At 35.8% G+C, this 23,093-nt stretch overlaps 1 protein-coding gene and 3 pseudogenes across 2 annotated transcripts; 2 read left to right on the top strand and 2 right to left on the bottom strand.

Annotated features, from left to right (window-relative positions):
• Positions 1-608: 608 nt before the first annotated feature.
• On the top strand, positions 609-5,811 carry LOC143609751 (WAT1-related protein At5g40240-like; annotated as a pseudogene).
• Positions 5,812-10,549: 4,738 nt separating this feature from the next.
• Positions 10,550-13,210, top strand: LOC143609750 (uncharacterized). The gene is made up of 5 exons (XM_077084417.1): positions 10,550-10,842; positions 12,110-12,146; positions 12,227-12,463; positions 12,568-12,615; positions 12,713-13,210. The coding sequence occupies exons 1-5, from the start codon at positions 10,550-10,552 to the stop codon at positions 13,208-13,210; spliced, it is 1,113 nt and encodes a 370-aa protein (XP_076940532.1).
• A 1,046-nt stretch (positions 13,211-14,256) lies between these two features.
• LOC143609749 (pentatricopeptide repeat-containing protein At3g02330, mitochondrial pseudogene) lies at positions 14,257-16,791 on the bottom strand (annotated as a pseudogene).
• A 1,268-nt stretch (positions 16,792-18,059) lies between these two features.
• On the bottom strand, positions 18,060-22,554 carry LOC143609748 (uncharacterized; annotated as a pseudogene). The gene is made up of 12 exons (XR_013149472.1): positions 22,307-22,554; positions 21,268-21,353; positions 20,931-21,010; positions 20,805-20,860; positions 20,232-20,280; positions 19,969-20,115; positions 19,791-19,886; positions 19,606-19,718; positions 19,413-19,543; positions 19,097-19,338; positions 18,191-19,021; positions 18,060-18,109 (listed from the first exon to the last, which is right to left on the bottom strand). The product of XR_013149472.1 is annotated as an uncharacterized LOC143609748 (transcript).
• Positions 22,555-23,093: the final 539 nt, after the last annotated feature.

Here is a 23,093-nt window from a genome sequence, read left to right as displayed (position 1 = left end):
ATTAATTATATTTTTTTTCAAAACCTGATATAAAACCGATGAGTTTTGGGCCGGGTATACCCAACGGGTATTTTGACAAAACCCGAAACCCGATGGGAAACCCGAAAACCCGACAGGTTTGGAATGGGCTTTCATAATCGAGAATAGGTTTGGGAATACCTATATCCGATCCATTGCCATCCCTAAGAAAAGGAAGATCTACTACTTACAATGTTTTATCACTAATAAAGGTATCTAGTTGTCACTGTGGATGTATGCCAGTATAGACCAAACTACATTGATTTTAAAGCAATATAACATATAGCATATCATATTTGGTAACCCTAATAGTTACAAAAGGCTCATTCTTTTAACTTCAAAACATAAGTTTTTAATATTCATATACATGACTAAGCACATAAATAACACTTAAGGAACCCATATGGCTTTTGTTTAACATGTAATCATGAATCATGTTGATAGAAAAATAATATAACTTCTTCCTAGGAATCGAAACGAAATTCATGAATCACGTTAATAGACAAATAATATGACCCAAATTCTATTTATACATTGGAGTCGCTGTTCGAGTTCATTTGTCTACTATTGTGACCACGGTGAAGATAGATATGGCAAGAAGTGACGAGACATGGTCACGCAAGAATGAGGTGTTGCCGTTTTTTGTTATGCTAATAACATGTTTGGATATGATCGGGCTGATAATAGTGAAAGCTGCTATGAACGATGGTTTAGCTAGCATCGTCTATGTTGTTTACCATAACGCTCTTGGAACATCGATTCTTCTTCCATTTTTTGTTCTTCATATGTGCAGGTTTATGTTATATATTTGTTTCTTTTATTATCCGAGGAAAATAATATAAACCGGTTATAAGTAACATAATATTTTGAACTTGTATAGAAACATTGATCGTCCTCGGCTCACTTTCCATATAATAGCCAGATTCTTCATCCTTGGCCTCTTAGGGTAAGCATTTGATCTCATTGTTCCATATGTTAAAACAACGAGTACTAAAAAACCGACACTTATATAACAAAAAAAATCTCAAAAGATCGTTTTGAATTCTAATCAAAAAGTGGAACTTGTTATGTCTGATGGTTTATAGGCTAATAGCCTAAACGTAAACTATTGTCTATACCCAGTTTTTTCTGGTTAGCTGATTTGGGAGTCGGTTACTTTTTGGACTGGCTTCATATCACATTGTAATCGCATTTTTATGGGCCGTTGTAATGTTTTAGCATGCCATGTAACCAATTAAGACGCATTCTCGTAACTGGACAATTTAGACACACTGTTATAACTAGTTTAAACACACACTTATAATCAATGGTGTGTGTGTGTAACTTGTTTCTTAAAATATATATTGCAAGGGTAAAGTTAAAATACAAAGGGAGACAAAAATGAGAAGTGTGAGAACTGAGAAGGATTTATGGTCACACAAAAAACCCATTAAAAATATATTAAAACAAAATAATAAAAAAGTCATAACGCAAAATATAAATAAAAAACAAAAAAATTTAAAAAACTAAAATGTTTCCCCCATCATTCCTATTCAAAAGGAAAAAAAAGATGAAAAGACACAATGCCGAGATCAAAGACACAATGACGAAAATGAACAAAAGACATAATTATAACTAAAAAAAGACACGATATATCGCAAAATATAACACAATACCGAACAAATATAACACAATGTTGAGTAATATAACACAATATCAAGAAAAAAGGACACAATGCCAAGGAAAAAAGACATAACTAATGACGAAAATAAATACAAAACACAATGATATACAACAAGACATAATGATGCTTTTCACTAAACACTGTTTTTTTTTAGAACGAGAAAGACGGTGGAAACATTTTTGTGTTTTTACTTTTTTCGTTTTTTTATTAAATTTTGAGTTATGGTTTTTTTAGGGGTATTTTTTGTGTGCCTACAAATCCTTCTCATCATTCTCATTTTTGTCTTCCTTTCCTTTGTAGAATAACTTGACCCTATATTGCAATACTATTTTATTTACCATTTACCAATGAATCGCACGTGAATACTGAGTTCACTTTAACAAACTTTACGTCTATTTGTTGTTTGTAGGCTTTGCCTTTGCGAGGTACTCATGTTTGCAGGTATTTACTATGGCTCTCCGACGTTGTCTAGAGCCATCTGGAACTTGAGTCCTGCGATAACATTCATGCTCGCAATCATTTTTAGGTAGTGCTTAATGAATCCATAGTGTTAATTTGATCAAACTACATTCGATTCGCATTTTCATGCTTGACCTTTAATTATGTGTTTTAGGATGGAGAGAATTGACATCACAAGTTCAAGCACTATTGCAAAATTAATGGGTACCGTAATAGCAATATCTGGAGCGACGGTGTTCACGCTCTATCAAAGCCCTGAAATTTTTGTGACTCGTGATTCATCCGATCAACTTCTTTCATCAAAATCGTCTAACTGGATATTTGGAGGTCTTATCATTTTTCTGTCAAATATATTCGGTTTCATATGGAAAGTTTTGCATGTAAGATCTCCCCATATTACACATTTACACTACCCTAGACTAGCTTTTTAAATTCTTGATTTATGCATCTAGTCCGTGACGACTAAAGAGTTCCCAGATCAGTTCACCGTTGTCTTTTTCTACTGCCTCTTTGGAACGATACAATGTATAGCTTTATCTCCTTTCCTGTGACATTTGTCAATTTAGGGTTATTTTATACTTGTATTCTTAATGTAAACCCGACCCGTTTTGTATCCCGAACCTTTCGATATTATCAAAATGATGAATTGTATGTTAAATATTTGTTTTATAGTTGTTGGATAAAAAAAAACACCCTTTTCGGTTCTTAAAATTCCCCGAAAACGCTCAAAACGGACTCCAGGGACTAAAACTACCAAAATGGAGACTTGAAGGACCCATTTGTAGTTTGTGTTTTCTTGGGTCTATAACCAACCCATTTTCATGAAACACCCTTTATGAAAGACCCATTCAACTTACCCTATATATACACACCCATCTTCTTCTTTTGTGCTTGCTCATTTCTTCATTTCTCTCTCAAATTCTTGAATTCTAAGGTTGTTCTTCGTAAGCTAATCTTTCATTTTAACTAACTTCTCAATACTTAAAGCTTGATGTTACAACATATATATAATATACACTCCTTGTTTACCTTCGGTCTTTCATTTCTCCGGTCTCGGCCGGTTGAAATGTCGGGCTAGTAAGGCAAGGTTACATGGAGGACTTTGTAGTCCTTGTTTATATATTTAACAAATCTAACCATATAACTTGTTATACTTGCTTAACTTCTACATATTTTAGTTTATTGTTCATATTTGTCAAGTTCCATGGTATTGGGTATGCGGTGACTAGCCTCGGTTTCATCCCGAGTTGAGAACCGAACCAAAAACCGAACTTTTGTTTAAAAGCTTTATTGTTAACTTTTTGAATGTAAAACTTGAGTATTATTATTTATAAGTTATTTTACAAGTTCCATGGTAATTGGGTATGTGGTAACCATCCTCGGTCTTATTCCGAGTCAAGGACCGAACCAAAAACCGAACTTTTGTTTAAAAGCTTTATTGTTAACTTTTTGAATGTAAAACTTGAGTATTATTATAAGTTATTTTATAAGTTCCATGGTAATTGGGTATGTGGTAACCATCCTCGGTCTTATTCTGAGTCAAGGACAGAACCAAAAACCGAACTTTTGTTTAAAAGCTTTATTGTTAACTTTTTGAATGTAAAACTTGAGTATTATTATAAGTTATTTTACAAGTTCCATGGTAATTAGGTATGTGGTAACCATCCTCGGTCTTATTCCGAGTCAAGGACCGAACCAAAAACCGAACTTTTGTTTAAAAGCTTTATTGTTAACTTTTTGAATGTAAAACTTGAGTATTATTATAAGTTATTTTACAAGTTCCATGGTAATTGGGTATGTGGTAACCATCCTCGGTCTTATTCCGAGTCAAGGACCGAACCAAAAACCGAACTTTTGTTTAAAAGCTTTATTGTTAATTTTTTGAATGTAAAACTTGAGTATTATTATAAGTTATTTTACAAGTTCCATGGTAATTGGGTATGTGGTAACCATCCTCGGTCTTATTCCGAGTCAAGGACCGAACCAAAAACCAAACTAAACCGAGTTCACTCGCTTAAGACACACAAGTGTGTTTTTAGCCACCAAAACTCATATTTTTCTTCAAGATTATATTTTAAATCAATTTTAGTTAGTTTCTAAACATACTTGGCATGTCGGTAACCAACTTGATCTTATAACAAGTTCGAACCGATAAGGTCGTATACTCGTTTAACGAACGTTAAGGTTCTTCACAATAGAACTACATACTTGGTTAAGTCTATTTTGATTTTATTGAGTTATCTCATAACATTTATTATTTTGGGAAGTTAACTGTGAGCTTGGTCAATTACTAAGTCTCGAACCGACAAACCCGAACACTCGTTTAAACCTCGTTTTGGGTATTCTTATAACCAAGGGTTTTGCAATATCGCATTTTAACCCACATTATTACTTAACATAGGTTGAGTAAAAAAAGAAAAAAAACTAATGAATAGAATACCGAGACCCGGTTTCGAGTAAACTTATTTTACAAAACTCGTTTCTTTAATTTCTCAAATATTTACATTTTAAATCCTAAACTTTATTTATTTACTTTATTTGTCATGTATTTTATTTTAAACCCTTCCAAGATTACCTACTAACACAAGACCCATTTAATATAGGTCTTGCTCGTTAAACCGATCTCTCCGATTATTCACGATACTATCTTTCAAGTTACTTGTTAATGTGAGTACTTTTTCATCCCCCGTTTTCCATCTTTCATTTTGGGGGTGGCATTGCATACTTATTCAAATTCAAATGATTTATACTTGAGTCTTAAACCACAACACGTATTGTATATGTTTACTTAAATAAATGCTCGATTTGGTGTTATATGCTTTACATGATTATGTGCAAATTCTTGAATGCTAAGGCGGGTAGCCTCTTAAATGCTAAGGCGGGTAGCCTCATCAAAGTATGATCATACGTTAATTCCGAGTATATATGGTATCCCCATATAGAAAGGTGTCGTCAATGTATTCTTATTGACGATTTCATTATTGTCATCAATGTATTCTTATTGACGGTTTTATCATCTAAATTGTTGCTATTATTTATTGTTTTCATATACTAGTTGTGGATTTCATACTATATACTTATTATCCAAAACTATGAAAATTGCTCACCAACCTTCTTGTTGACAAACTCTATTTTATGCAATGTTACAGGTTTGATGTTAGCTTGATTGGATTACTTGAAGAAACTTATTATCTTGGCTTTAGGATATTAGAAAATAAAAGAACAAGTTATTTGTTTATCTATCTATTTGGCATTTTGTATGAATAATTGTTGTGTTATTTATGATGATATGGATTTAAATGAGTTGTTTAAATATTGTAACTTTATAGTGTCATTGTGCAATGAGCAATCATGTCGCGCCTTGACGTTTCCGCCTTCATTGGTCGGGGTGTGACATTTCCTAGAACCAAATCCAAGTGAATGGCTAGTGTTCTAGGGGTAAGTGCGGTAAACTAAACTAAACTAAACTTCTTTTCATAATGTGGTGTTGGTAGATTGACATGTTTGGTTTGAAGGCTGCTTATACGATTTTGTTTCGCGTTAATGCTATTACTTGGTGCTTGGACAAGAAGGGTCCAGTTTTTGTGGTCATGTTTTCACCACTCTCCATAGTTACCGGGGTCATTTTGGGCGTCACATTTCTTGGTGATTCGCTACATTTAGGAAGGTAAATGGTTATTTTTTTGTCGTGAAAATTAAAACCGACAGAGTAAAATGGATGTTCACAAATGTAAATTATCTTAATCATATTCGGGCATCCGAACAACCAATGGATCTCCAAATATGAATATTACATGGTTTTTTTTTTTGGACATTTTTACACACTACATGTGTGTTTTCATTATAATTCAAATCCGACAATTTTAATAAATTTAGGTCACTCGTCACTAGATTCAAACTTAATTCAATTTGTCTATTAAATCATTCCAGTGTGATTGTTTTTTTTTATTTTTGTTGGGGTGGGGGGAGGGGGGGTCGATTTTCACGGCCTCATACTTCCCAACAAAATGGGAAATATTAGCGTATTGATCTCAAGACTAAATAAAATTATATCGCCGCTTCTCACTCATGCCTTGTTGCCATCAAAACTAACGGTCGAAGCCTTACACACCGCTGTGTTACACTATTACCTTCACAACATTCTTACCACCAAAATACTTAACCAAAAAAATACCTAACCATGCCCAATGTCTAAGACCATCAACATATGTGTTTTTGATCTGGATTGAATGATCAATGTAACTTGTATGGGTTCATGACTTATTGATGAGTGTATTATTATTGTTATTGTAATTATTATTAGTCATCGTAGATTCCATTTTTCTCATTCTGGTCCAAAACACTAACATCGTCTATTTTTTCTAGTTCATATTTTATAAACTGATGAAAAAAATTCAATAATATATAGATGGACGGTGTTAGGGCCCCGAAATCACCCGCCTGCCAGCGCAGACTCCTCCACGTGTATGATTTCAGTCTGGTTGGTTATGTGGGTTAAACTATTCGACAAAAATGAAAAGTACCAATACGGGAAAAGCAAAAAGTTGATGAACTAGAAATGTTATTTTGTTCAAATAGCATAGATCAAAAAGGTAATGTACAAAAAATGAATCATTTGCAAACATCATATAATAATAATAGTGTGGTTAACAAGAAGGTGGTCAAGAAAAGACAAAGGTGTTTGTCTATACCTATCCGACATACCAACATAACACACACTAATTCCAGCCACTAGACTATAGACACTCAAACAACACCCACATTCATGTTTTCATGTTTACACTTTTTTTTTTTTTCAAATGTTGAGTTTCTTGTTTTTAGGTTATCGTATTATTTAAATATGGAGAACCCCATCGTTTTATTCTGGTAAGACTATATTGTCATAATCGGGTCCACGTTAGATTCAGAGTTTGGCTTGGGCGTTCTCCCGGAAACCATACCCCTGGCTGCCACTTGACAGTCGTGTCGCTAAAAGAGCAGAATTCTCTGGCGTAACACACGGTGAGTCGAAAACCCGGGTGGGCTTGGGATTTGAACTGACAACTTTGTAAAGGCCTAGCTCAAGTCTTTATTGCCATAATCTACCAAAATGACACAAGTAGGAATCGAACTTTGGTATTCACCAGAGAATCAAAGCCTCCTATCACTAGAACACAAGTGCTAGATTTATGTTTGCACTCTTAATATGTTTAATTATTTAAAAATAAATATATTTTTTTGAACGAAAATAAATAGATTTTTAATGTAGTCAAATATACATATCTAATAATAAATTTGATGTTATGCTTTTACTTGTAGACAATGATATTTTACCATTTTATTTAATTACATTAACTTTGTTATAAATAACTAATTATCATATCTTTAAATGAATGTTAAATACGGCATAGAAAAACAAATGAAAAGACTCTTTTTCAAATTAAATGTACATTGACTTGTGATGTTGTTACTTGTTAAATATTCTAATAAATACTTTGTACTTTTTTACCCCACATATGATTTATTGACATTTTAGTCACTAAATTTTTTTCTTTTCAATATAGGTTATTCTTTGAACGGTTACATTATTGAATTAAAGTCACTTTGCCCTTGTTTTTTTTTCTCTCTATACCTAACACCTCTAAATGAATCAAACATTCTGAGCCCTGAGTTGTTCGTGAACCATTCAACGAAAAGTTCGTTTATGTTTGTTCATTTACTCATGAATCATTCATTTAATTAACGAACGAACGTGTTTATTTAATTAAATAAACAAACATGAATGGATGCTTCGTTCATTCATTTATGTACGTGAACATTCATTCATTTATGTTCGTTTTTATATGTCTGTTTATGTTTATTTTTAGATAAAACTTTAGATGAATCATTTACTTAATGTTTTATGTGGTTCGATTATGTTAATTTAAATGTGCTAATTTATGTTTGTTTGTGTTCATTATTTTCGTTTATGTTAATTATCTTTGTTCAATTATGTTCATCTATGTTCGTTTATGTTTGTAAACTGTTAACGAACACAAACATTCATTTTTAAATGAACAGACATAAACACAAATATTTGTTTAATTAAGTGTTCATATTCTTTGCCGTTCGGTTTATTAATATCTACACCTACTTATCCCAAATATGGAACTAGTAATGAAGGCCTTGGCCCCTACATACCCTAGCAATTTGGTAACTAGAGTTTACTGTAGTGTCAACCACCAAGAATAGTCTACCTTCCACCTATTTGTTTTATTTGCATTAATTCAACTAATTAAAAGCAATATACAATAGTACATTAGTATGTATATTTGGTGAAATCAAGTAAAGTGTTGGAGAGTTCATAGTCTTGTTAGAATCTTGTATAAATTGCATGAGATCAAGTGAAGGCACCAACCGATATTTACCACACGTGAGCAAGTTCTCCGAAATCATCTTCTTGATCCGCTTATGCTAAGAGGTGCGTGCTTGAATTTGATGAACTATGTATGCCTTTTGGGAGAAGAAACTTTCATGGTTTATATAAAAAACGATGTTTTTAACTATTATGTCAATTAGCTTGATACAAAATTGTTGATGCTATATAATTGATGGTCGATGCGATTATATGAATGGTGTGTCATAACACTCGGACTCCACATGTGTTGGTTTTGACAAGGAGCGGTAGAAGAGTGATTAATCACTTGTTATTGCATTTTTTTCCTATCATTTTTTAAAATGTAAATAATTTTTTTATTCATTAGCGTTACCATAAAATTGAGATTTTTATTTTTAGTTTAATAAACTATTGTTACAATTAAAAAAAAAATACTTTTAAGTGCGTTGAACTATGTGCGAATAACACGACATCATGATTATTCAATAGTAAGTCTGAATTTACCAAGAGACGATAGAATTATTTCAACAAGATATAAGAAACATACGTATCTGCGCTCAAATATTTATATTTCTTTAAATATTTATATTTCTTTTAACACATTTACCCTACATCTAAAACATACATCTCCAAATAACTTCCCACACTTTTTAGCAATTAAAAAAAAAGATCTGTAATCACTATATCATGTCTCAAATGATATAGTAGATTTCACTCTCATAATTCAACTTCACTTCATGACAACCACCATTTCTTATTTTCTTTATTTTCAAGTTTTAAAAATGACTTTATATACACTACCGCTTTTATAATTAGACTTTACCAGGTGGCTAGTTAAGTACTTTTAAACCGTCTTATTAATCGGGCCGGTTACAATACATAGGGTTACAAACGAGTCAAGCTTTATCAAGCATAATCCAAGCCTGAGCCTCAAATAAAGCTCGTTTAGTTATCAAGCAAGGCCTCGAGCATTCTGTATTTTTAAGTTCTACCCTTTCAATCTTTTTAACTTTTATGTATTAATTTCACATTGTATAGCTGAGCTCGAGCCAAGCTATGGTTTGTCTCTATTAAGCTCGTTTAATGTTTATTTTTTTCAAAATATAAAAAAATAATTAAAAAACATATAAAAATTGATTAATAATATATAATAAACAGATTAATCGATACAATCATGAAAGCTATTGAAAAACCATGATTAACATTCTTATTTAGATGAACTCTTTTTTGATTATTTGTATTTCTTTTAAAATATGTTTCATTTCAAAAACTTCCATCATTTAAAATACCCTCTTCATTTTAATTTGGCAAGCCGATTCAGAGTTTAAAAAACAACTTAAACCATCCGTAGTGGGGAGTTTTTCGTGCCAAAATGCCTAGGAACAACCCCTCATTTTGGGTGGCAAATTTCAATGCCTGTGTTCTAAGGAGAATTGTGTGTGAGAGAGAGGGAGAGAGGAGAGAGGGGGGACCAAATAATAATTCAAACTTTTAAGAAAAAACTCAAACTCAAATTAAAGTCTTGTTTGGTTGAAGGAGCTTGAAGCTTTTAGATCATGAAAAAAAACTTAAACGTTGAAGCTTCTACTAGCAGCGTTTAGAAAAAGTTAAAAGCTTTTAGTATTTAATTACTTAAATAACCTTCCAAAATAAGTACATTTAATATTATTTTTTTTAGTTATGCCCATTTTGATCATTTTATACATTTTGTTAAAAGCTCCAGCTACTCTGCCGAATATCTAAATATATCTATAAAGCTAAAGCCACCAGCTAATTTTGTCAAATATTCCCATAAATGTGAGGTTTCTTGGTTTTGAGTTTTGCTTAAACCTGTAAAATAACCATGTATAAAAGTCTCTCCCTCACCTGACCAGTCTTTCCGTTACACTTTTACACGTGCCCACTCTCTTATTCGACGCCGGAAATCCCTCTTTATTTTCTCTCTCACACACACACACACACGTAACAAATACAAATGACTTTTATGATTATCACATCTGCTGCAGTTTTGTAGAGTTTTAAGTTGTAAGTAAAGTTTTGTTTTCAATCTCCAGATGGGAGGCGTGACGTCATCCGTAGCGGCTAAGTTCGCATTCTTCCCACCGAGTCCACCGTCATACAGACTGACCGAATCCGGCAGGTTAACGATGACGGATGTTCCTGAGAGAGGAAACGTGGACGTGTTGAAGGTGAAGACGAAGCGAGGGACGGAGATCGTGGCGGTGTATGTGAAGAACCCCGCGGCCTCATTGACGGTGTTGTATTCGCACGGCAACGCGGCTGATATTGGCCAGATGTATGAGTTGTTCTGTGAACTCAGTCTTCACCTCCGAGTCAACTTGTTGGGGTTAGTTAGTTCAGTTATTTATTTTTTTTAATTTTAGTTATGATTATGAAGATGAAGATTAGATTGGGGCTTTCCATATAGATTTATGATAGTTTTTGAATTGGATTAGTAGAAGGGAGGGGTGGGCAAATAAACCGGTACTTAGCCGACCCGAAAATCAAACCAAAACCGAACCGGTTTGAAACCGATTATTTAGAAACCGGTTTGAAACCGTAGGTTCGGAACCGGTTTGTTATTTTCTCCACCAAAATCGGTTTCAACCCGGTTAACCGAACCGAAACCGGGCAAAAAACGGTCAAAACCCGAACCGAAACCGATCGTAACATGGTAAGAAACTGGTTTCAACCCGAACCGAAACCAATTATAAACCGGTTTTGACTATTGTTGACCAAACCGAACCGGTTTGTGCACTTCTAGCAGAGGTTATAGGTGCACAAACCGGTTTAATACTCAAAACCGGTTCGGTTTGGTCAACAAAAGTCAAAACCGGTCTATGATCGGTTTCCGTTAGGGTTGAAACCGGTTTCTTGACCAGGTTACGATCTGTTTCGGTTCGGTTAACTGGTTTGGAACCGGTTTTGGTGGAGAAAATTACAAACTAGTTCCGAACCTACGGTTTCAATCGGTTCCGTACCGGTTTCTACATAATCGGTTTCAAACCGGTTCGGTTTCGGTTTGATTTTCGGTTCGGTTTGGTTAACCGGTTTATTTGTCCACCTCTAATCAAGACCAATTTCCTAATTAGGTTTTTTAATCAAATCAATTTTGTGATATTTGAATAATCTTATTTTTAGCTTAGAACGTGAGGTGAAAAAATGTATGGCATATATTACAGATTTTAAGAAAGATAAAAAGTGTGTTAAAAATTAAAATCAATATAAAGTTTGGTTTTGAAAAGACATTAAGTACTATTAGCATAAATTGATTTCCATTTACTATTCGATTGAAAACAAAAGTTACATATCTAGATTATGAAGTTTCTTAAAATAAATGTATTTTATTAGTATTTTCTTTTAATGTAAATTATTATTAAAAAGAGAAAATGTGTGTATAATAAAAGAGATCAATCAATCATACCCGGTTCAATAAAAAAGAGACGGGAAAAAATAGTAAGAGTGGATATGAAGAAAGAGTGGGGAAAAAATAGTAAGAGTGGATATGAAGACGACACGTGACATGAAAATTCTTTTATTTCTTATAGAGTAGGTTGCCCCTTATGGTAGGCATGTAACACTAAACAGAAGTTTAATATTTTGGCTGTTGACAGGTATGACTACACCGGGTACGGGCGATCTTCTGGCAAGGTAAAACTCTTAAAACACGCATTTCTAATTTACGTGACGATTTAATTAGCCTAATCTGTTTAGTTATGTTTATATTATAGCCAACCGAGCACAACACTTATGCTGACATAGAGGCTGCATACAGATGTCTTATAGAGACATACGGTGCAAAAGAAGAAGACATTATATTATACGGTCAGTCTGTCGGTAGTGGGCCCACTCTAGATTTGGCATCGCGTTTGTCAAGATTAAGAGCCGTTGTTCTTCACAGCCCGATATTGTCCGGACTCAGAGTCATGTATCCTGTAAAACGAACGTACTGGTTCGATATATACAAGGTTAGTTATCATGTATCAACCTATTATAGTTTTATTTGATTTATAACGCGTCAAATATAATATGTTCGTTGATCGTTGATAAGTTTTATTTTCTTGTGACGCAGAATATTGATAAGATAGCGTTAGTCCGGTCTCCTGTTTTGGTAATTCATGTAAGGTGTTTAATGTAATTAAAATTGTTACATTTGAAAGAAATTATATTATTATTATTATTATAGTATTTTTTTTTTTTTTTTTTTTTTAATGTAGGGAACTGCTGATGATGTTGTGGATTTTAGTCATGGTAAGCAGCTTTGGGAGTTATGTGTCGAAAAATACGAACCGTTATGGGTAAAAGGCGGTAACCATTGTGATTTAGAGCTCTTTCCAGAATACATACGGCATCTTAAAAAGTTCATTTCAGCGGTTGAGAAGTCGGCCCGTTTGAAAGGCCCATGTGGGCCCGTTACCGATAATGGTGACAAGCACCGTATGAGTACTGATTGTAGAGATAAACACAGACCTAGTACCGACTCAAGGCTGAGCGTTGACTGTAGAGACAAGTCAAGATCGAGTGTTGACCGGAGGGAAAAGTCAAAGAAGAATATGGAAATGGGCAGGAGGTCAACCAACAGCATTAACCAGCCCGAGAAAGGAAGAAATAGTATCGATCGGTTTGGTGGTATGGTGCGGTCCGCGGTGTTTTGTAATATTGATTGTTTCAAGCCTAATGGAGCAACAGGAGTAGGAAAATCTTGTCAGAAATGAAGGCTTTCCAGAAATACAAATGATTTATGTATTTTAGTGATTTAATTTAATGTAGGTAGATGATGTATGTTATTAAGTTTATTTAATATTTTTCTAGCTGTTTAATGTCATGGACCAAAATAACTAATAAGATTAGCTTGATCATTTAATCATAATTGTCAACAAATACTTTCAACTTTGTAATTTGTTTGAATAACGAGGTGTCACATACAGATTTGAATGTCACTGTAACTCACAATTAGAGGTGCACAAACTGTTTTAAAACCTAAAACCGGTTTGGGTTGAAAACGGTTCGGTTTGGTCAACAAAAGTCAAAACCTGTTTATGATCGGTTCAGGTTGAAACTGGTTTCTTGACCAGTTACAATCGGTTTAGGTTAGGGTTTTGGTAGGTTTCGGTTCGGTTAACCGGTTTGGAACCGGTTTCAGTAGAGAAAATTACAAACCGATTCTGAACCCACAGTTTCAATCACTTCAAAGCCGGTTTCTACTTAATCAGTTTCAAACTGGTTCGGTTTTGGTACAATTTTTGGGTCGGTTTGCTTAACCGTTCTTTTACCCACCTCTACTCACAATCTTTCTGAACAGTAATTCAATATAAATATAAATAGCTTTTTGTTTTTTGTTGTTTTTTTTAGATTCAATTTCACCCATATACTATAAATTAAAAAATGTTTTTAATTGATTTTTTAATATTTTCATTTTCTCAAATAACTTGCATTTGTTAACCTTTATAAAAAAGCTAATATGCAGTTGTGATTATTATTTTTCTCTCAACTTTCAGATATAAATTTTATTAAAAAAAAAGAAGTATTCAAAACGAAGCATTTTTTTAGTTTCGTAAACTTGTTACGAGTGTCTTTACCATAACTATACCGTGAAGACCTGAACCGATACCAACCGAACAACGTAGGTACCATTTCGGTATTATCAAGACAAGTATTGTATTCGTTTCTGTACCTCAAATGTTGCAGGCTGCTTTTGTACACAGATTAATGTCTAATTGTTACAATACCATTCGCTGCAACGCGTGGGGACGTTCGCTAGTTAATCATAATCATAACTGTCAACAAATAACTTCAAGTTTGTAATCAAATATATATCAGCATCCTCCACATATCCAGACCATGTCATCTCACCTACTAACTCATCCAACATGTCATAAATCTCATTGCATCTAGGATGAGCTTTATCACCAATCACAAACATATGCACCTCAGACTGCACCTCAATCCAACTACAACCTGGTTCTTTCTTCAACCCAACATGTCTCATTGTCTTCCTAATCTTTGACATGTTTTCCCACATGCCAGCATCAGCATAAATATTTGCCAAAAGCACATACGCGCTCGAATCTTGCGGGTCCCACTGAATAAGCCGACTCGCAGCCGTCTCAGCCGCCTCAACATTCTTTTGCAACTTGCATATACCAAGTAATGTTCTCCATATAACATCATCCGGCTCGATCGGCATGTCATTAATAAACTTTAACGCCTTGTTAACTTGACCCGACCGGCCTAATATATCCACCATGCATGAGTAATGTTCTAATTGCGGGCTTAGCTTATAATCACTAGACATTGAGTTAAAGTATTGTAACCCTAATTCCACTTGTCCCATATGCGCACACGCTCTTAAAACCGACACGAAAGTCGCATGGTTCGGTTTCACATTGTGTAATTTCATGGACTCGAATATACTCACAGCCTCGTTTCCGAGCCCGTGGTTCGCATATCCACAAATCATCGCGTTCCATGTGACGAAATCTTTATTATTCGACTTATCAAACATTAACCTTGAATCTTGCATGTTGCCACATTTTGAATACATGTCAACTAAAGTGCTGCAGATGAACACATCAGTTTGCATTTCTTGTTTAATAATTTGACCATGTATTTGTCTTCCTAAACTTACGGTTGCAAGATTCGCACACGTGTCGAGAACCGTTGCAAATGTGAAGTTGTCGGGTTTAGTCCCGGAGGTTAACATATTATGAAAGAATTTTTGAGCTTCTTCACTTTGTTCTTGATCTGAAAACCCCGAAATGATTGCGTTCCATGACACCATTGTTTGATCATCCAATCTTTCATGAAGCTTTTTCGCATCTTCAATATTCAAACACTTGCAATACATATCTACAAGCGCGCTTCCAACAAAAGATTCAAAACCCGACCCTGATTTTATGATTCTACCATGAATCTCCATCCCATAGTTTAAAGATTTCAGAACCGCACACGCTTTTAACACGCTACCAAAAGTGAATTCATCGGGTTCTAGACCCGAACTTAGCATTAAAACTAGAAGTTCTAGTGTTTCATCTACATTACCGTTTTGCTCATACGCAGCAATAAACGCATTCCAAGAAACCGCGTCTCGCATCGGCATTTCCTCAAAAACACGACGCGCGTCAGCCAAAGCTCCACATTTTCCATACATATCAAGTATCGCGTTTCCAACGCACACATTTGACTGCAATATACTCTTGATCGTCAACCCGTGTAAACCCACTCCAAAGGTGTATGATTTAACCACCGCACACGCACTAAACGCACCCGATAAACTAATGTCATCAAAACCAAGATCGGTGGTCATTAGGTTACGAAACAGCTGCAAAGCTTCAAACCCTTGACCGACACGCGCGCAGCCTATAATAATCGCGTTGTACGACTGCAGATTACGAACTGGTAACGTGCAAAACAGCTTCTTGGCTTCATTTAACCGGTCGCATTTCGCATACATATCCAAAGTTGCGGTTCCTACAATTAAATCAGAGCCAAAATTCATCTTTAGCGAATGACCGTGTAACTGAGAACCAAAGTTTAACGCATTCAAGCCTGCACATGACCGAAAAAGACTCGCATACGTTGATTGGCTAACTCCTAACCCTTGTTTTTGCATATTCTTGAATAGTTTTAAACCGGATAAAAACTCGTAATTTTGTACACAACCGGCTATCAGTGCGCTCCACGACACCCAGTTTTTGGCAGGCATTTCATTGAAAAAGTTTACGGATTCTTTAAATTTCTTGCATTTTGCATACATGTCTACGGTCGCACTACCCGCCACCACATCATAAACCAATCCAGTTCTAACAAGAAGCCCATGAACCTGAACCCCTAACCCATAATCCTCTATCCCCAAACATGCCTTCAAAACGACAGCAAAAGTCGTCGCGTCCAACCCGACACCCGCCCTTCTGATCCGCATAAAAACCTCAACCGACCTCCCATAACTCCCATTCTGTAAGTACCCTGAAATCAATGAGTTCCAAGAAACTACATCTCTCTCAGGCATTGAATCAAACACTTTCTGGGCAATGCCCATGTGCCCAACCACAGCGTACCCGAAAACCATGGCGTTATACGACACGGTGTCTCGTTGAGGCATTTTGTCGAACGCCTGGTGTGCGTACTGCATTTGGGAACATTTGATGTACATTTGGATCAAACAATTTGTAACAAAGGTTGTCGGTTCGAACCCGGATACAATCATGTGAGCATGAGCTTGTTTTCCAGGGTTCAGGGTTTTGTGATGTGAGCATTTTTGGTATATGTGGGAGAATGTTGTTTTGGCGGCCAACATTTGAATTCATAATAATAACCAAACAATCAATTAAATAAGCATTGAGACGGTTAGTAGTAGACGTGAATCGGTGAATTTGGTCAGTTTCTATCATGTGCGCTTTATTGCCCTGGAACTAAAACAAAAAAATAAAATAAAAATTGAGATAGACCAATGGGTAAAACTTGAGCCTAGGTAAAACCGACGGTTGTCGATCCTAGGTGTTGAGGCGGTGAGTCTACGCAAATTTGGTCAGTTTTTCCGTCACGTTTGTTACCGTACTGGAACTAAAAAAATAAAAACAAAAAAAAAAAGGTAAATCGGCATTCGATCGTTTTTTGTTACGCTCGTTATGGTACTGGAAGTCTGGAACTAGAACAAAACACAGTGAGTGTGAGTCTACGCGAATTCGGTCGGTTTCCGTCACATTTGTTACAATACCCAAACTAAAAAACAAAACAAAAACAAAACTGCGTAGGCTCAATTCATATAAAAAGATAAAAATGCATTTTTCAGTTTTCGTTACGTGTGTTACGGACCAGAACAAAAAAATGATTTGTTTAATCGGTTCGGGTTAAGCATGCTTGGTTTAATCGGTTCGGGTTTCAGGGTAGGGCACATATTTTGAACAAAATAAAAAAATAGCATTTTAAACATAATCGTAGTCATAATCATTACAACGAATAATATTTTCGGGGTGTTACAACTATCAGTTTTCTTTCCACCAGCCTGTTCAGTGCCAGTACTCTCGACGCCACCACCAGACCTTCAATCACTCGATTACTGGTTTACAAAATAACTTGTGCGCACTTTTAACGTTTAACAAAATTGACCCATACCCGGGTCAAATTTTTTTCTTTCATAAGTTAACAAGTTTTACGATAGCTACTCATTTTGACCCACCCAAGCCCGTTAAATAATTTAAGATAATCCAATTTGACCCGTTAAATAATTTAAGATGATCCGATTTGGCACATTGACTAAATTAAGATGATCCATATGAACCCGTATACAAGCTTTATCATGACTGCCGCATATAATAAGAAGTATGAAATCTTCATGCAACAAGTTAACCCTAAACGTTAAACCATAAACCCTTAACAAGCAGTTCAATATTTTGGTTGTGGCCATGTACGACGGGCCCAAGGCGAAGACTCAGAACATATATCAAGATGTTATATTATACGGGCAGTCCGTTGGTAATGGGCCCACTCTAGATTTGGCATCGCGTTGAGCTGCTGTTCTTCATGTATCCTGTGAAATGAACATACTGGTTTGACTATCTGCACTTAGTATCCCAAACGATCATTCAACGACGTCCGGCCATCACCCGATTGACCTGAGTCAACAGAAATCACAAAAACAAATAAAGCCACACAGCATATAACCGTACTTCAATATAATCAGTTTCAATATTTACCTTTCGGAGGCACCCAAGCCTCGTAGTCAGTATCACTTTCCAGAAACGAAGGCCTCTCCGGTCCCAAAACCTTCTTCGCCTTTTTCGCCTTTTTCGCTCCGTTATTACCCCTTTCAGCCTCGCCACCATCCATATCTTCATCATTGATTGCTTGAACTCCTCTCTTATGCTTCAACAATAATGCTACAGCATCTTCTACTCCAACTGACGACTCAACCGGCTCCGAAATGACCGGTTTACCCTTATCCTTTTCCTCAACCTGTTTTCTCTTCCTAATAATCAGACCCGGTGCTGCATTTTCAAGATCATCTTTATTCACCAAAACCTCCTTTCGGTCCTTATAATCTACAAACCCATCTGATTCCGGTTCCAGTTCCGGTTCTGCTAATGGTGTCTCGTGGTCCTTTTTTGTTTCTTTGGTTTCAACTGCCCCGAGCCATTGTGGCTTTGTAACAGTATACACAACAGCTTTCGGTTCGGTTGCAGCTGCAGTTGTTGAAACAACCTCAACCAACTCCTCTTTCATGTTTGCTTTTGTGGTAATAGTGGCATCTTCAGTTGCTTGTTTTTGGACATTTTTACCCTTCTCTACTGTTGCCTTCTTCACAACTGGCGTTTTAGGAATATCCGGTTTAACAGATTCTATTTTTGTAGAAGCTTCTCCGGTAGTAACAGATTCTCTTTTTGCAGAAGCTTCTCCGGTAGTAACAGATTCTCTTTTCCTAGAAGCTTCTCCGGTAGGATCGGCTATTTTCAGCAAATATACAACTCGTTCCCGTTCTGAATGCAGCTCGTCTAATTCCTTCTGGATTGACTTTGTTTTATCTTGCACTGCAATAGAAAAAAATTACTTATATACCCCCAACAAATACATGACAATATGATATATAAGAGAAGAATACAAACCTAGTTGAGAAGAGAGTCCAGACATGAACGCATCAAGTTCGTCTCCAGTTTCTGCCACGTCATCGTTGGTGGGGACCACTTTGTTCTGCTCCTCAACAAGCAGTTTCTGCTTTTCTTCAATTTGTTTATTGATCGCGTCTTTCTTTTCGATAAGAGAATCGGCGGTTTCAACCGACTTTCCATCTGTACCCTTCTGTTTAGAAGGTTTCTTCTTTGTTCGGTCATAAAAGTCATCTTCATCACTGGAAAAATAGTTTTGATTTAATCAACTGATTTGAGTAAGAAACTACATATTTAGTTATTGTCAACAAAATACCTCATATATTCATCTTCATCATCTGCAGCGGCACCCTTTTTCTTACCATGCACCCTACCACCACGTGCACCTAAACTTTCACGAATACTGTCATTTAAAGTTTCTTCCAAGTTTTCAAGCTCTTCTGCAACCTAATAATCAAATTCATTAAACATCAAGTAACAAAATTGTAAATTTGGTTAAAAAAATGTACCTGAGCCATTCTCTGTTCGTTACGCGCAATCTGAGATGTTGTCCTTGTGTTAAACCACCTTGCGCGATGTCCTTTGCACGAATAGCATCTATCTCTTTCTTCATATTAGCAATCTGTAAAAGAATATAAATTTCTTTATTGAAAATGACTGAAATAAAGTAATAAACCTATAAAAGTGGGCTTGCCTTTTCAAGCCTCTTTAAAACTTTTTCACGGGTTTTTTCTTGCTTTTCTGTAAGCTGTCCTTTGAATGTTTGCCAAGTTATTTCATCAAGATCATCCTAGAAATAAGATAAATACAGTTAAGATTCCAAAATACAAAACAGAAATTACATAACCTTATAACTCAGAAACAACTTAAACCTCGTTTTCTTCAGCAGCATCTTCATCCATTCCCCATGAGATACCATCTGCAAGTGCTGCTTCTCTTTTTGCCCTTAGAAGTGAAGCTTCCATGTCACGTCTTTCATCTCCTATCTTCATATTCCTAACACTCTTCAAGTCTTTTTCCTTGCCAAAGTAAATATAATATCAAAATTTCAATTTTACAAAGAAATCAATTGCACTCAATATACTTAAATGAACAATTATGCTTAACTGCGGTTAATGCTTTTAATTACACTTACCGGAGGCATCAAGTCAGACGGTCCTTGAAATATGTATAGCCGAGTTGAACTGTACCCAAGAAAAGCAAAAGAAAGAATTTTTATCAGAAAGAATTTTAAATCATCATCATCATCGTACTCAGTATATCCCACCAATAGCAAAGCTATAGTAGGGTCTGAGGAGGGTAAGATGTAGACAGCCTTACCTCTACCCCATAAGGATAGAGAGGCTGCTTCCGGTGAGACCCCCGGCTCGATAGTAGTTTTGCATCAAGCCTTGGACATAAGGCACATAGCACTCAATCATCGGGACACCGGCTGATCGGTGCATGTACCCTTGTCTTTCGGCTATCAACGCCACTACATGATGCCTGATTAACCGTCCGTCACTTTTAACGTTATTTTCACGAGATTAGTAAAATAACGTCAAAATTAGTGCAATTTCACTTTTGCCCACCTGAGAGTTCACACATATATACATCATATGTGCGCACCGCAAGCAGGGCTAATTTTAAATATGATGAAATGACAAGGCTAACACACAGTGGCACAATGTAACTAATATTAAGTTAACACACAAGGGTAAAAGCTTACTGGCCAAATCGAAGGACATCGCCAACATGCAGCTCTACATACACCTTCTTCTTCACCTGAATATTGGAAAAAGGGCTATTAAAGAGATCATATTTCACATTAAATTGTGAAGTTAAATAAACATACCTGGTTTTTGTTTAAGAATGTACCATGCGTGCTACTCAGATCATATATAAAAGCACCACCAGATTTGTTGAACTGGAGAACTAGCATAGAGATAAAATGTGATCTTAGTTAAAATCCCAATGTGAAAGTAAAATTTCTCGATATAGATCAAAAGGCACAAAAGTATAATAACAACAATTGCAGGACTAATAAGTTTGGAACAAAAAGTATACTACTCTCTACTCTGAACAATTTCATGTCATTATAAAGCAAAACAACTTCCTACATGATGCTTTTACATGTCATACGAAACATTATGCAAAAAAAATAAGCAGCCTGAATGAACACCGAAGCTTACCAGCATGAAACCGAGAAATAGTTGGATGCTCAAGGATAAAATCACAAAGATCCACTCTCCCAAACATGTAAGCCCCCTTCTCATGCCTGAATGATCACGAACATACGCAATTGAACAATTTCATTACCACAACAAAACACAGAGCAAGCATTATGTATCCTATGCTGCATAAATTAAACTATTAACCCCAAATTGTAGGGGTGTGCAAAGTCGGTTCAGTAATAGAAACTAAACCACAACCGTAACCAAAAGGTCGCTTATGGGTCGATTTCTAGTTGAAATCGGTTCGGTTATGGTGCTCCAAGCTCAATTATGAAGTGTTGAACCTAAAATATCCCAATTTCCAAGCTTGGTCATGGTGTTCCGAGCTATGTTACAGATAGTCGTAGGCTCGTAGCATGCATTTAAACATTCGAAGTTGAAAATAGATATATAAAAGCCAAAAATAGAGACACAAAACTTGAAAAAACATAAACAAACAAGATTCAGTTCGGTTTCAGTCAAAGTCAATTATCGAAGACACATTAACCATAACCATAATCATAACCTTCGGTTTCGTTCAGTTACGGTTAATTTCAGCTAATATTTTCTCGGTCAACGGTTCAGTTATGGTGTTCCAAGCTCAATATGAAGTTTTGAACCTAAAATATCCCAATTTCCAAGTTTGGTCAGGGTGCTCCGAGCTATTTTACCGATAGCTGTAGCATACTTTAAAATGCTCAAAGTTAAAAATAGATATATAAAAGACGAAAATAGAGATACAAAGTTTGAAAAAACATAAACAAACAAGGTTCATTTCGGTTTCATGTTAAACAGTTAACTAACAAAGACACATTAACCGGAACCATAACCAAACGATCAGTTAATCACTTAATCATATTTCATTTAACCATAACCTTCGGTTTTGTTAACATTGCTACTAAATTACAGTTTCTCAACCTAATTAGCATGGCAGCTACTATAATTAGGGCAACAATTAGCTAATTCAAAACACTGTATAACAAATTAAACACCAAATTAACTAATTAATAAAACTTACACGTCTAATTGATCGATAATAGATCCATCTTTAAGCACTTCGAGAAAATAACCGTGACACGGAGGTTCACTCCACGTCGGAATCGTGTACGGCACCGCCAGTCGACTACCGGCAATGTTCTTCTTACTCTCCGGCTCAATAATGTCTTCATTTGGCGTCGAATTATCGGTGGAACCATCGGTAGGTAGCTGTGGTTGTGTGTTTTGAGGAATTGGAGGTGGAGGTGGAGGTGGAGGTGGAGGTGGCATAAGCTTAGCTTCTGCCGGTGAAGATTGATCGGAAGTGGTGGTGGAGGAGGCATGTCCGTCGTCATATTTGGGGATTCAGGCAGGCAACTAGAGACGCTGGCGGTGGTTAAATATTATGTTTAGCCTTAGTTAACTAAACAGGTGTCCGGGCGATGCGGGATGTACGGGTAACTTGAAATTCAACAAGTGTTCGGTGTGGTATATGCGTCACAGGTGGGCGTGCGCACTTGACATTTAAGTTATTTAACACACATGGTATATGTTTGGCAAAACTAGCCGGTAGCTGGATGCCGGTGAAACAATAATATTAAATATACTTATTTTGGAGGTTATTTAAGTAATTAAAATACTAAAAGCTTGTAGCTCTTTCTAAACGCCAGTAGTTGGAGTTTTAAGCTTTAAGTTTTTTCTCATGACCTAAAAGCTTCAAGCTCCTTTAACCAGACAAGTCTTTTAATTGAGTATGAGCTTTTTCTTAAAAGCTTGAAGCCCTAAAAGCTCCTTGCGAAACATACCCATAATCAGTGTCGGATATTCGG

This window comes from Bidens hawaiensis, unplaced genomic scaffold (genome assembly GCF_021521415.1).
Source record: "Bidens hawaiensis isolate Kalapana, Puna unplaced genomic scaffold, B.hawaiensis_p1.1 tig00012958_1, whole genome shotgun sequence".
Classification (NCBI taxonomy): domain Eukaryota; kingdom Viridiplantae; phylum Streptophyta; class Magnoliopsida; order Asterales; family Asteraceae; genus Bidens; species Bidens hawaiensis.
This window is presented reverse-complemented; position numbering and strand designations above follow the sequence as displayed.